At 35.5% G+C, this 13459-nt stretch overlaps 1 protein-coding gene across 2 annotated transcripts; it reads right to left on the reverse strand.

Annotated features, from left to right (window-relative positions):
• Nucleotides 1-366: 366 nt before the first annotated feature.
• LOC131324671 (uncharacterized) lies at nucleotides 367-2467 on the reverse strand. Of its 2 annotated transcripts, XM_058356743.1 has the most exons (2): nucleotides 2130-2467; nucleotides 367-1960 (listed from the first exon to the last, which is right to left on the reverse strand). In XM_058356743.1, the coding sequence occupies exon 2, from the start codon at nucleotides 1953-1955 to the stop codon at nucleotides 585-587; it is 1371 nt and encodes a 456-aa protein (XP_058212726.1). In that variant the 5' UTR covers nucleotides 1956-1960; nucleotides 2130-2467; the 3' UTR covers nucleotides 367-584. The 2 variants fall into 2 exon arrangements, with proteins under 2 accessions (XP_058212726.1, XP_058212724.1); XM_058356741.1 differs by having other exon boundaries at nucleotides 367-2458.
• Between the last annotated feature and the right edge of the window lie 10992 nt (nucleotides 2468-13459).

Consider the following 13459-nt stretch of genomic DNA (forward strand, 5'->3'; position numbering starts at 1 on the left):
CTTCATTTATAAAAAAAAAAAAACTTAACTAAGAAGCAGGGGTAGTTTACTACAGTAATTTCTCATGAATAAGGACAAAAAAACTAAGGAGGGTGCATAAATCATTTCGTCACTAAAATTGCCAAAGAAAGAAAGAAAGAATGATGATGAGCGCATGGGAGCATGGCCCATGAACCATTCTTGGTTGGAACTTGGGACACACTAGTTTTGTTCAAGTCAAGAGTACTAACTATCATAAGAATTCACAGCAATGTTCAGGAAATTACTCAAAAGAAATCTAAACACGGAAATGTCAAAAAGACAACCGACATACATCATCGCAAATATCTGTAGAGATATATAAGCATAAGTAAAAGCATGGAAATCTGGTGTAACAGTGACACATGACATATTTCAAGCTTAAAAATTCCAAGCAACAGCATAACAGTGAGATTGAAACAAAACCGAGATTCTATCCATCGTTTCGAATTTAATTGACATCACAGCAGAAAAAATAAAAAGCAAACAAAGAACACTACCATGTACCTATCTAAATCACCAACTTCACTTTACAATTCACCCATGACTGACGATCGATCACTTCTCTAGATTGAAGAAATCTGTTGCTGCTGCAGTTGCTGAAGATCGAGCAACTCGAGCTCCTTCTGGCGAAGAATAAGCATCATCCTTTCATTCTCAAGCCTCATCCGCTCAATCTTCAACTTATCCCTCTCCATTTCCCTCTCCTTCTTGCTACTGAACTTCACCCACTTAAGTCGCTGCTTCTCAATCTCAAACGCTTCGAACTGATAACTCACTCGCTGCTCCTCCAACTGCATTAATCGGTTCTTCATCCACTGCCTTTTCTCCCTCAAACTCTTGGTGACATCCTCAACCACACTCACCAGTTCCGTGCTCAATTGTTCCATCAAAGGTAAGGGGGGCAATGTGGTCATTCCCTTTCTCAGCCTTTTCCTTGAACACTTGTCATCACCCCCTTCCTCCTCCTCGTACCCCTTGCCATTCTCCCTCATTCCACCTCCTCCTAAAATCTCATCTTCGTCGTCCCCATCCTCATCGTCGTCGTTTTCGTCATATTCATCGTCTTCCTCTTCCTCAGGGCTCCCCGCTGAAGCCATTTTGGATCCATACGTATCGGCTCTTCCAGAATTAAGAGACACAACTGGGGGATTTTCTGACAAATGGAAACAACTTTGTTGCTGCAACTGTGGATGCATCTGGTGAGATGACTCAACAGCCACCTCTGGGGATTGATGACCACCTGAACCTCCACCGCCACCAACGCTACCCCCACAACTATTGTGATAAGCACACATTTCCCTAAAAAACAAGTGCTTAGAATTCAATAGTTTCTTCACTTCTTCCTTCTTTTTCGGGGACAAATGGTCCATTGTTTCTAGCAAATTCTGATTCTCCACAACCCGGCACGCTGTCCCCTTCCCCAGTATGTCATTAACCCTCTTATACCTCTTGTTCAGGTCATTGAACTTGTCTTCACACTGCTGTGGAGACACATAAAACCCTCTCTCCATCATCGCTGTCGACACCGATTTCCACTTCCCTTTCTTCTGTAAAACCCCCCCTCCACCACCCTTTTTCTTCGCCCCTGCCGCCGGATCATTATTCCCTTCCGATCCAGCTTCGTCCCCGATATAAAAAACCACCATAATCAACAATCGAACCATACTGTCAGTCCATTTCATCCTATGCCATGGGGATATGTTTTTCCTTTTCCCATCACCAGCACTGTCCTCAGTGTTGAGTCCAGGCTCATCCTCATCACTCAGGGTTAACTGCTGTTGGGTTTTGGCTTTGGGGGCAAATGGGTAAATTTGCCCAACTATTTGGGGGTGTGGTGGATGTTGTTGCAGCTGGTGAGGAGGGTTTGGTTGTGGGGTGTGGTGGTGAAGTGACATTTCTAACCCTAACATCCCAGAGCCCTTAGTTGAATACATTCCACCTGGTAAACCATTATGTTCCATTAAAGCTTAAAACAAATTCAATTACCAAAAACATGAAAACTCAGTTGGGAAAAATCTCAAAATTCTCTTTCACATTCTATACATAATCCATTACAAGACTAGAAAAAAAAAACCCCAAAAAGGAAAATTGCCAAAAGCACAACTTACTTAGAAATTTGAGATGGAATACATCACCAGAAACAGAGTCACCTTCTTCGGCTTTTGCAGCAATTTTTCTTTTGGTAATTAATTCGCAATTCAGTTAAACAAAAAAAAAAAAAGAGTGGCAATTGAGAGAGAGAGAGAGAGTAAAGTGAGAGGTAATTTTGGTGCGTGCAATGTACTGAGAGAGATATAGATGAATGGAGACAGAGATATGAATAGATGGATATACAGGGAGCGGAGCAGATGGTTTTGGATTTGAGGGGTTTTGGTTTCATGGTTTGGGCAAAAGAACATGGTTTTGCATTCCTTTCATTTCTCCACCAGCTTTGTGGACCTGGTGTGGAGAGAGAGAGAGAGAGAGAGAGAGAGAGTGTGCGCGTGAGTATGCGTCCACGGTATTGTACTAAACTGTAGTACTGTATTTCGGTCTTTTCCGTTTTTTGACTTTTTGCTTTCTTTCTTTTTTCCCCTCCCTGTAAATGGATGTATTAGACCATCTCCAAACCAATACTCCATTTTTGCTTTCATTTCTTCATTTGAGAGTATCAAAATAATATATTTTATTACAAAAGTAATTTTGGAGGAAATCTAACTCCAACCTAATACTCTATTTCTACTTCTATTTCTTTAAAAACTCATCCCAAATCTCAAACTTCCCCACTTTCCCTCCAAAATTCAAATTTTCATTTTTCTAACTTCATTAAAAAAAATACTCAATAGGGGTCTTATTTTGAAGATATTGTACATATCTTTTGATTGGTACCAATTTTATAAAGAATTAGTGTATCAAAACTATTTTGATAAACAAAATGGGATTTGGTGAGGGTGAATAGTGAAATGGAGGACATCCTCCATTTTTTTCTCCATCCTCCATATTTGGAGTACCAAACTTGATCCTCTTAAATGGAAGAGAAAATAGAGGATGGGTTGGAATGGTATTTCCTCCAAAAATGATCCTCTCAAATGGAGAAATAGAGGAATGGAGGGTGCATTAGAGATGCTCTTAGGGGGTGTTTAGGAGGCATGGTTTTACATTTTTCAATTTTCATTTTTGGATTTTGGGTGTTTGGGAGGAAGAGGGAAAATGGATTTTGGGTAAAATGGATTTTGCAATTTCTTGTTTTTACAACAAAACAGAAAATCTGGAAATAGGAGCTTTTTGGATTTTCATTTTCACATTTTTGAATTCAGCCATGCCAAAAAGACAAGGCTACCCACTCTCTTTTTGAATAATTCCCATTTTTGCCATGGTTTTGGAAAAGTAACAACAAACAATAATTGAAATAATAAAAATATAATTAAAAATAAAAACGGGGGACACCAGTTCATGAATCATGACCGTAGGCAAAATTTCATGAATCATGACCGGTGGTAGAATTTCGGAATTAAATTTTAAATAAATTGAGCCCAAACATTATTTATATACAATATACACCATTATTAATAATCGGGGGCAACATAGTAAAAAATCAATCCATAATTCATTTTCATTCCATATCTTCCAAACACTACTCCTACTGCAAAATGCATTCTGTACATATCATCCAAATACTCTACTAAATACAAAATACATTCTGATCATAATTCCAAAAGCCAAAAAGCCAAAAAGTTGGCTCCCAAACACCCCCTAATGGGATCCGGATTCTCTTTAGCATCTATATGTGAGGATCATGTGAAGGTTTTCATTCAGACCGTCTATTTTGACAATTAATGGTTTGAATATGTTTTTATTTTTGACTGATAATATAATTAAAGGTCCAAATTCTATGGAAATCGTCACAGGGAAGAATTCTCATAGGGGATCCAAATCCGTATTAATGGGAGTAAAAAGCATTTTTCACAGAAAATGTTGCCTTTTATTTTGCTTTTTGTTCATATTTGTGGGAATTTATATTATTATTTTCATTTTTTTTTCTTGTTTACGCATGTAGGAATATAGAGTAACACAAAGAGCCCACAAATGATAAAAAGAAGTGTGCGAAAAAAACAATTTCACTAAGCAAACTTTAGGGAAAGATTAAGGTTGAAGAAAATATAAATTAAGTTCGAAAAAATTAAAATAAGATGACGAAAAAAACTAAAAATTACTTTTTTTGGGAAATATTATCTTTTTGAATTTTTTTCGTCATCTTATATGAATTCTTTTCAAATTTCTTTTATATGTTTGTACTTTTTCGATTCCTCTTATCTAGATGTAATTGTTTTGGTTTAAAAATTTAAGGGATTTTTTTTCTTGTCTTCGTTCAATTTTTTTTTTTGCATTTGTTTTTTTGTCAAACTTTTGTGATTTATTGATTCGTCTCGTCAAGAGTAATCGAAAAAGTAAAAAAATTACATAATCGAAACTTGATATCTCTTTTGGGATGGATGGCAAAACTTTTGCATTTTACAAGTTGTAATTCTCTCAATTATGCATTAGGCCAGATCATTAGGTTGACTCGATATCTCTTCTTATTCGAAAAGGACATGGATCCTCTCCAGGACTGGACATCTAGTTTTCTTATTTGTGGGCCTTCTTCGGGCCCATTTTAATGATTGAAACCGTTCGCAATTTAGTTATCGTTGATACTATCAACTGCGACACCTTAATTTTATGTTTGTCGAATACCTATCAATTAATATCATTACAAAACACATTAATCTTGAAAAGGAATTCTTGTTCTCGCAGAATCAAATCTATTTGCATCAAGATAAGTCTATAGCAATCATAGATATCTGATTAGAATCAATTTGGCATGATTTATGGTCTCAAGGAACTCTAAAGAAAGAATGAATCCTACTATCAAGATGGCCCTTTGAAGGGCCCATAAATGAGCAAAATTGGGTATTCGGTTTTGGCTTACATTTTCCTCCATTTACTTTTCAGGTGTTCATAAGAGTTCTGGTCCATTGAAGTGAAGTGTCTATGAGAAGTGGTGTGTAGTTGTCTTTCGTCATATTTGGATTAATTTTGTAAATAAACTTGCGGGAAATATATGTATGGTTAGACGTTTTTTTTCCAGCACAAGGATGATTCATAGTATTTCACGACCTGGAACGAGGTGTGACAATCACTCTCGTAACTTTCATATCATCAACATATTGCAAGACTTGGAGATGTACATAGCACGACTAGGACATGCACAGATGAATATTATTGACCAAAAAAACACTTGAAACACAAAACCACATAAATTTAGAATTAACCAATCTTTCCATACCAAGCCACGATGCTTGCTTAAGCCCGTAAAGAATTTTCTTCAACATGTATACATAATTTGGAAATTTAGATGATCGAATCCAGGAGGTTGGTCCATGCAAATCTCTTAATCAATTTCTCCATAAGCAAATGCATTCTTGACATCTAGTTGCCAATTCTTTTGTTAGATGTTGAGCATCACTCGCCAGAGAACTAAAATAATCTCTCTTTTATTATCAAATTAACTAAACTATTCTCTATTGATGCATTTGGTTTGAGTTATTTATTTATTTATGTTCTTCTTCTTCTACTTCTTCTTCTTCCCTCTTTCAATCCAATTACTTTTTGAAACGAAAATAAATTAATGTTGGTGATAAAAATTAAAAAAAGACAAATAAAATGTCTGTTTATTGAATGTCATCCAATACAAGCATTAGTACATACTAAGGCCATGTTGTCACTATATTTTGTTTTGGCATTAATTTCAATTTTTAATTTTTATTAGGTTCGCGGTTAACTTTTATACTGGTCATTCGTCTAGGAGGGAAGTTTAAAATTAGAAAACTATGACCTAAAGAAATAATTCTTTCACTAAAGACAAAAAAAAACCAAATAAATGTCTTTTTTAGTACTATTGTCCTATATGACTTTTTTTTCTACTTCAATCTACAATTTTATACTTTTTTGATTTCTCTCGTTAAGATATAGGATGAATCCAAAAAGTTACTACAATAAACTAAATAAAAAATTATTAATGTTAAATAATAGCAAAAAAATAATAGAGCGAAAAATTTGAAAGAATAGGCCTTAAATTTGTAGTGGTTTAGCAATGATCTTAAAATTGAATTATGCCGTCAAATTGTGTAGATAGATCTGAGCCCCTTTAATGGGATAAACGTGTAACGCCCCGATTTCTCAAGAGATTTCGGAAGTATTAACCCTAAAATATACTGAATTTTACAAACTATTAGGCCCCTATTTATCCTTATACAAAAATTACAATTTCAAAATAATACAAAAATCTATGTAACAAAAGCAACTCCAAAGCGACTCTAGTTTTGACACGAAATTCCAAGCAATGTTGGCCCAGACTCCGTTCCAGGGGTCCCACCTGTATCAACTGCTCCATTGTGAAATCCTGCACACTCTGGCAAATTGAACGCCGAACCAAACGATTTGCCAGGATACAAATGTATCCTAAGTGATAATTCACCAAGTAGAAATCCTAAAACCCAATATCACAATATGCAGATCAACAATATAATAATTAATAATACACAAAAGGCACAGAATAATAACACATCGTCTTTTTCTTTACTATCCATCATCTTACATGTAATCTAAGGATCATCTCCGCGAGATCCTTTCCTCCCACATCCACTAACTACAATCGTCTCATGGGTCCACCCTTCATCTTGCTTATCCTGCACCAGGGTCCTAGGTGAGCGCACCTAAGTTATGTACCGAGTATGTTCTCACTTAAGACCATAACAGGAGGATCGAGTCATCCCATGACGTATCGTACATTAGGGTCGGACATCCACTACCCCACGCTAACTATAACCGTCTCATGGGACCCATTCTCTTCCTCAAAGAGAAATTTTCCATGACGTATCATACATTAACGTCTCACTAACTATAACCGTCTCATGGGACCCATTCTCTTCCTCAAAGAGAAACTTTTCATGACGTATCATACATTAACGTCTCATTAACTATAACCGTCTCATGGGACCCATTCTCTTCCTCAAAGAGAAACTTCTCATAACGTATCATACATTAGCGTCACAACACCGGGCCCCTCAGGTAACCCATTTCAACACAGGGCCCCATAGGTTACCCTTGCCATCGCCATGGCTCAATTCACAATCCACACAGTACTCACACTTTCAACACTTTATCATTTTCCATTTACTTATCATCGTCTACATGATTCACTACTCGTAACCACCCCGGAAATCTATTTGTCCAATCTACAGCCACAACAAAATATCGCACGGTTCAATATTTCAACTAAAAGTACTAACAACACATAACCATGCGACAAAATTAATCCTGTCATAGAATTAATCATGCGAGCAACAAAATAATATTCAGTCAAACAATTAATTACTACACTTAAAATTAAATCTGTTTCTCATTTAGAAATTTTATAAAACATTTCTACTATTTATACATTTTTCTTTAACTATCATATTATTCATAGATTTTACAAACAAATTTTTATTGGAAAATACTTATTGCTAAATTTAGTATTTACTAACTATATTAAATATTAATATGAGATTTTTATAACAACAAAATTATGCGAGGCTATTCGAGTCAATATTTATTAGAGTTAAAGATTAACTAATATATAATCTAAAATATTTCTTGTTTACAATCTAAATAAATTTTTACTAATAAAATATTCTTGTTAATATTTCATAAATATTTATCTACTCCAATAATTTATTAAACACGTAAACGTCCACTCAAATACAAATTAACAATGCAACATCAATAATAATTTCACAATCAAACATTTGTTAAATGATCATAAATTTTCACAGGGTATAACACTAATCATTCCAGCACAACCAGACTAAATTTTAATATAAACAGGACTAAAAATAAATTAACAATTTAACAGCAGATCATCATCTTCAATAAACTTTAAATCTAAGTAACTCCATTAAAATGCAGATAAAGGTTTTGAGTTTCTGGAAAACTACCTTAAACGCGATTCTAAGTCCGAATAAGTGTTATACGGTGTTCGTAGATCGCCGTGGTGGTTTTGAAATCTCGGGGCAGCGTCCGGCGGCACTCTGATAGGGCCCACAGCAGCGGTGTGCCCACGAAACTTACGGTGTGCACACACCTACGGCCATAACTCTCTCTCTCTCTCTCTCTCTCTCTCTCTCTCTCTCTTCTAGACTCAACAATAGAATTGGGAGTGAAATAATATACTGGTGTTCAATTTTTTTAGATTTATGTGGGTATGTATAATGAGAGAGAATAAGGTAGTGAAAAGGTGAGAGGATAAGTGTAGAAGTGGTGGAATGATGTAGGAGAGTGATACTGATAATGATAAAAAAATAGGGGACAAGTGCCACATTTGGGGGGTTTTCAATTCTAATGTATGTGGACGCATGTATGTACATGGTGAGAATGTATCTGGACGCTTTTATGTATAGGATGAGAGATAGAGAAGTGGAGAGTTAGTTTGAATAGAGTTCTACTTAGGGTTTAGATAGGAAAGATAAGAGATGAATATGAATCACTGATTCCCTGTATATCTAAAATTTAAATACATATCTTATTCAATAGTGCAAATAATATCAATTATACACAAAATAATATATTTTAATTATTCAATCTAATTAATTATTGAATTAGAAATTTAAAAATATAAATTTGTATTAAAAAAAATTGGGTCAAAAATCCGGGTCGTTACAAAACGGCTCTTAAAAATCAACCGTTGGATCGATGGAGGGTTAAGGAGAAACTTGAACTAGGATTAATGTAGCATGTCATCCAAGAAAGCGTCGTAGGATTGTTCGACTCTGTTCTCTCTCTCTCCTTCTCTCTCTCTCTCTCTCTACTGTTACAGAGGATAGATATTTTTTCAGTTCAAATTCAGGAAAGGATTATGCGGAATCGCGAGGTTTGGTGGAGTCTTTGTTTGAATTGAACTTTAGGGTGAAATTAGGGTATTGATGGTTGATTTCCGTCGGCTGGTGAGATGACTTATACTCACATAGTACTAAATGTCTTTTTTAGTACTATTGTCCTATATGACTTTTTTTTCTACTTCAATCTACAATTTTATACTTTTTTAATTTCTCTCGTTAAGATATAGGATGAATCCAAAAAGTTACTACAATAAACTAAATAAAAATTTATTAATGTTAAATAATAGCAAAAAAATAATAAAGCGAAAAATTTGAAAGAATAGGCCTTAAAGTTGTAGTGGTTTAGCAATGATCTTAAAAATGAATTATGCCGTCAAATTGTGTAGATAGATCTGAGCCCTTTAATGGGATAAACAACTCTTAAAAATCAACCGTTGGATCGATGGAGGGTTAAGGAGAAACTTGAACTAGGATTAATGTAGCATGTCATCCAAGAAAGTGCCGCAGGATTGTTCGACTCTGTTCTCTCTTTTTCTCTATCTCATCGTTCAGGGCTCTCTCTCTCTCTCTCTCTATTATTACCGAGGATAGATATTTTTCAGTTCAAATTCAGGAAAGGATTATGCGGAATCGCGAGGTTTGGTGGAGTCTTTGTTTGAATTGAACTTTAGGGTGAAATTAGGGTATTGATAGTTGGTTTCCGTCGGCTGGTGAGATGACTTATACTCACATAGTACTAAATGTCTTTTTTAGTACTATTGTCCTATATGACTTTTTTTTCTACTTCAATCTACAATTGTATACTTTTTTGATTTCTCTCGTTAAGATATAGGATGAATCCAAAAAGTTACTACAATAAACTAAATAAAAAATTATTAATGTTAAATAATAGCAAAAAAATAATAGAGCGAAAAATTTGAAAGAATAGGCCTTAAATTTGTAGTGGTTTAGCAATGATCTTAAAATTTATGCCGTCAAATTGTGTAGATAGATTTGAGCCCCTTTAATGGGATAAACAGCTCTTAAAAATCAACCATTGGATCGATGGAGGGTTAAGGAGAAACTTGAACTCGGATTAATGTAGCATGTCATCCAAGAAAGCGCCGCAGGATCGTTCGACTCTGTTCTCTCTCTCTCTCTCTCTCTCATCGTTCGGGGCTCTCTCTCTCTCTCTCTACTGTTACAGAGGATAGATATTTTTCAGTTCAAATTCAGGAAAGGATTATGCGGAATCGCGAGGTTTGGTGGAGTCGTATTGGTTCCTAAACATCTTCTTTCTCTACTCTCTCTGTAAACGGAGTCTACAGTTTCTGTTGGAATTTTCGACAACTGAGGCCAACACCACATGGCCCTTGGATCGGAGCCCAATGGTCGCCGACCCCTACTTTACGGCCTCCATTGCATATTCGATTGGAGCCCACTCTTCCTACTGTTGTTATGCCGGTGTTGTATTGGTTCCTAAACATCTTCTTTCTCTACTCTTTGTAAATGGAGTCTACAGTTTCTTGCTTACAGCAATGAATACGCTGATGTGGAGAGAGAGAGAGAGAGAGAGAGAGAGAGAGAGAGAGAGGTGGCTTGGTGGTAGTCACCGGTGTTGGATTTTAAGAAATGGTGTGATGGTGGTCGTGAATGGAGTTAGGGATTTGGGAAAAAAATTTGCTGAGAGAAGTGTGTGGAATGAGCTGGTGTGATACATATGTAAGGGCAAAATGGTCTTTTTATTCTTTCCGTCCAACGGAGTTAGGTCCTCCAAATGGAAACGTTAATGAGGGGGTCTAGCTGTAGGCAAAATTCTATGAGGGGGTGAGCGAGACAAAGAGGAATAGTTCAAAGGGTGTCTAGGTATTTAACCATTGTTTTTGTAATTATATCTTAATTAAGACCAAATTAAAATTTTTACACTAAATTTATAATCGAACACCATTTTTAAGATTGCTCACTCCCCAATTGTTAGAAAAAAGACAAAAAAATATGGTGTATATAGCTTAAAGTGGCGTGCATATATAAATTCTCAAAATCTCAATTTTTTCCTGCAAAAAAGGTACTTTCTTTCTTTTTTTAATCAATGGTAACTTGTTAATTGAGCAATCGGTTGTAGTAAGTGTTGTCATACTCTATAGTAAGTTTAGCTTTTTATTAAGGGTGTCCACAATGCTATAATAAAAAATGAATAACCAAAAGTTGCCACATTAGCTTTTGATTATCCATTTAAGATAATGCTAAGATTAGCAATGTAGATGTCCATAATGACATAGTCAAAATTGAATAACAAAAAGTTGCCACATCACATTTTTAAATTATAAAAAAACTAATAACTGTGAACATAGATATGGTTTTTTTTTCTAAAAATAATTTTGAGACTAACGAAAACTATTTATTAGAAATAGAAAATAAATTTTAAACTTTTTTTGTGAATTTTTTAAAAAAGAAAAATAGGTTTTGTGTAACTACGGTTTTTGAAAAAAATAGTTTTTATATAAGAAAATGTTTTGAAAAAAAAACATTTTCTTATACAAAACAACGTTTTGAAAAAAGAACAATTTTTGTATAAAAATGTTTTTTAAAAATAGTTAAAAAATGATTTTTTGGGGGAAAATATTTTTTAAAAACAAAAGTTTTAAGTAAAATATATTTTTTGAAAACATTGTTGAAAAAGAAAAAAAAGAGAGAGGGGAAGTGAGAGAAAGTTTTTTTTGTAATGATGTGTATATTTAATTGAGAATGTGAGGTCCATTAAATTTGATTATTGACAAAATGGTGCTAGTTTTGGTTATCCAAAATCTAAATTTGATTATTTCTAAAGAGGTTGCTAAATTTGATTATAGCATTGTGAGTCATATTTTACACTAATATTGTTAACTTTAAAAACCTATTACTTTTGGTTATGTCATTGTGGATACTCTTAAGATAGTACGTGTTGTCTTAGTTAATGGTACATAAAACTTGTTTATGTGGTAAGTAATTCAACATTATTTTGGTCAAAAGTTCACAAAATCATCCATCTTTGTTTTTATGAAACTACTCTAATTTTTGTTGGTGAATTTGATCTAAGGACTATAATTAAACTATTTTCAATGGAATGGTCCATATTTATTGGACGGGTTATTTGCAAGGATACCCCTTCAACTATTGCGTTTTGTTAACATGACCCCCCATATTTAAAACTCATCAACCTCACCCCATTAACTATCAAAATCAATCAACATCACCCCCTCTACCCAAATTCGTTAAAATTTTGGATGGAAACGAGGGAAAAGACTGAGATATCCTTTTTAAATTTTGCTTCTTCCTCCCTAACACAACCGGCCCACCAAATCCTCACTCTGAACCTCTGAAGCTTTTGCCACAACTCTTCCACTGACTCTGAAATGCTCCTCATCCTCACTTTCTCCGTCCCAAAATTACCCATAAATGCTATATATATGTGTGTGTGTGTGTGTGTGTGTGTGTATATATATATATATATATATATATATATATATATATATATATAGAGAGAGAGAGAGAGAGAGAGAGAGAGAGAGAGAGAGAGGGCTTTTCTCTGTTCTACAAAGCGTGGTCGGCGGCGGCAATTTCCCTGTTCGCCATGGCAGTAAGCAGAGCGAGCTCATGCTTCGTGGCGGCGATCGTGTTCGCCGTCGTTTACTTTCTTAGCAACCCCAATCGTTCCCTTGACCACCGAATCTGTATCAAAAGGAATCAAACCCCTAACCAAATCCTCAACCAAATAAACTACATCATGAACCACTTCCAATCCGTCAAGCACAAGTGTAGCTCCCTGCCATCCGACGTCACAAACCCCGCTCTTGGCCGTCGTAGCCAACAGACAAGACGAGGGACAAGTATTGAAGGGAGAAGAAGTCGCGGTTGAAGACTCGTAGGGTTAGAGAGAGAGGCAAAGGGAGGGGAGGTGAGGACTAGATGAAATTGACTCGACAACCCTCCTAAATCATCAACGAGGTACCTCTTCCCAAATCATTCGTCTCTTCCCCATTTGCTAAGTACTGTAGCACCGCCTCTCTTTCTATGTGGAGTGTCGAAATTTGAAGGTTTGTCTCAGATTTGTGATTGTATGGGTTTTGCGATTTCCGGCGAGTGCGAATGTATGGGTTGAATCGGGGGTTTTTGTATGTGATTGTATGGATGTCAATTTGTAAGGGTTTACCGAGATAAATAAAAATAAAAATTTGTAAGGGTTTGATGGTGTGCTTAGCTTGCGCTAGTGGTTTTGAAGGGTTCAATTTGTGGGTTTGGTTTTTGGAGTTGATTCCGGTGGGTTTTCCGATTTTGAAAAATCTGAGGTGAACTTTGGGTTTGGAGGGGATAGAGGAGATGAGTGGGGGAGGAGATGGGAGATGGGAGATGGCCAAGGGCATTTTAGGGTTTAAATTTTTTTTCCCGTCCAAGTTACTTTTTTTCTGTCTAAAATGTTAACATTTCTTAACAAAATTGGACAGAAGGGGTGTAATTGATAGTTTTGATAGATGAAGGGGTGATGTTGATGAGTTTTAAACATAAGGGGGTCATTGTTGAGAAAA

The sequence above is a fragment of the Rhododendron vialii genome, chromosome 4a (genome assembly GCF_030253575.1).
Source record: "Rhododendron vialii isolate Sample 1 chromosome 4a, ASM3025357v1".
Taxonomy (NCBI): domain Eukaryota; kingdom Viridiplantae; phylum Streptophyta; class Magnoliopsida; order Ericales; family Ericaceae; genus Rhododendron; species Rhododendron vialii.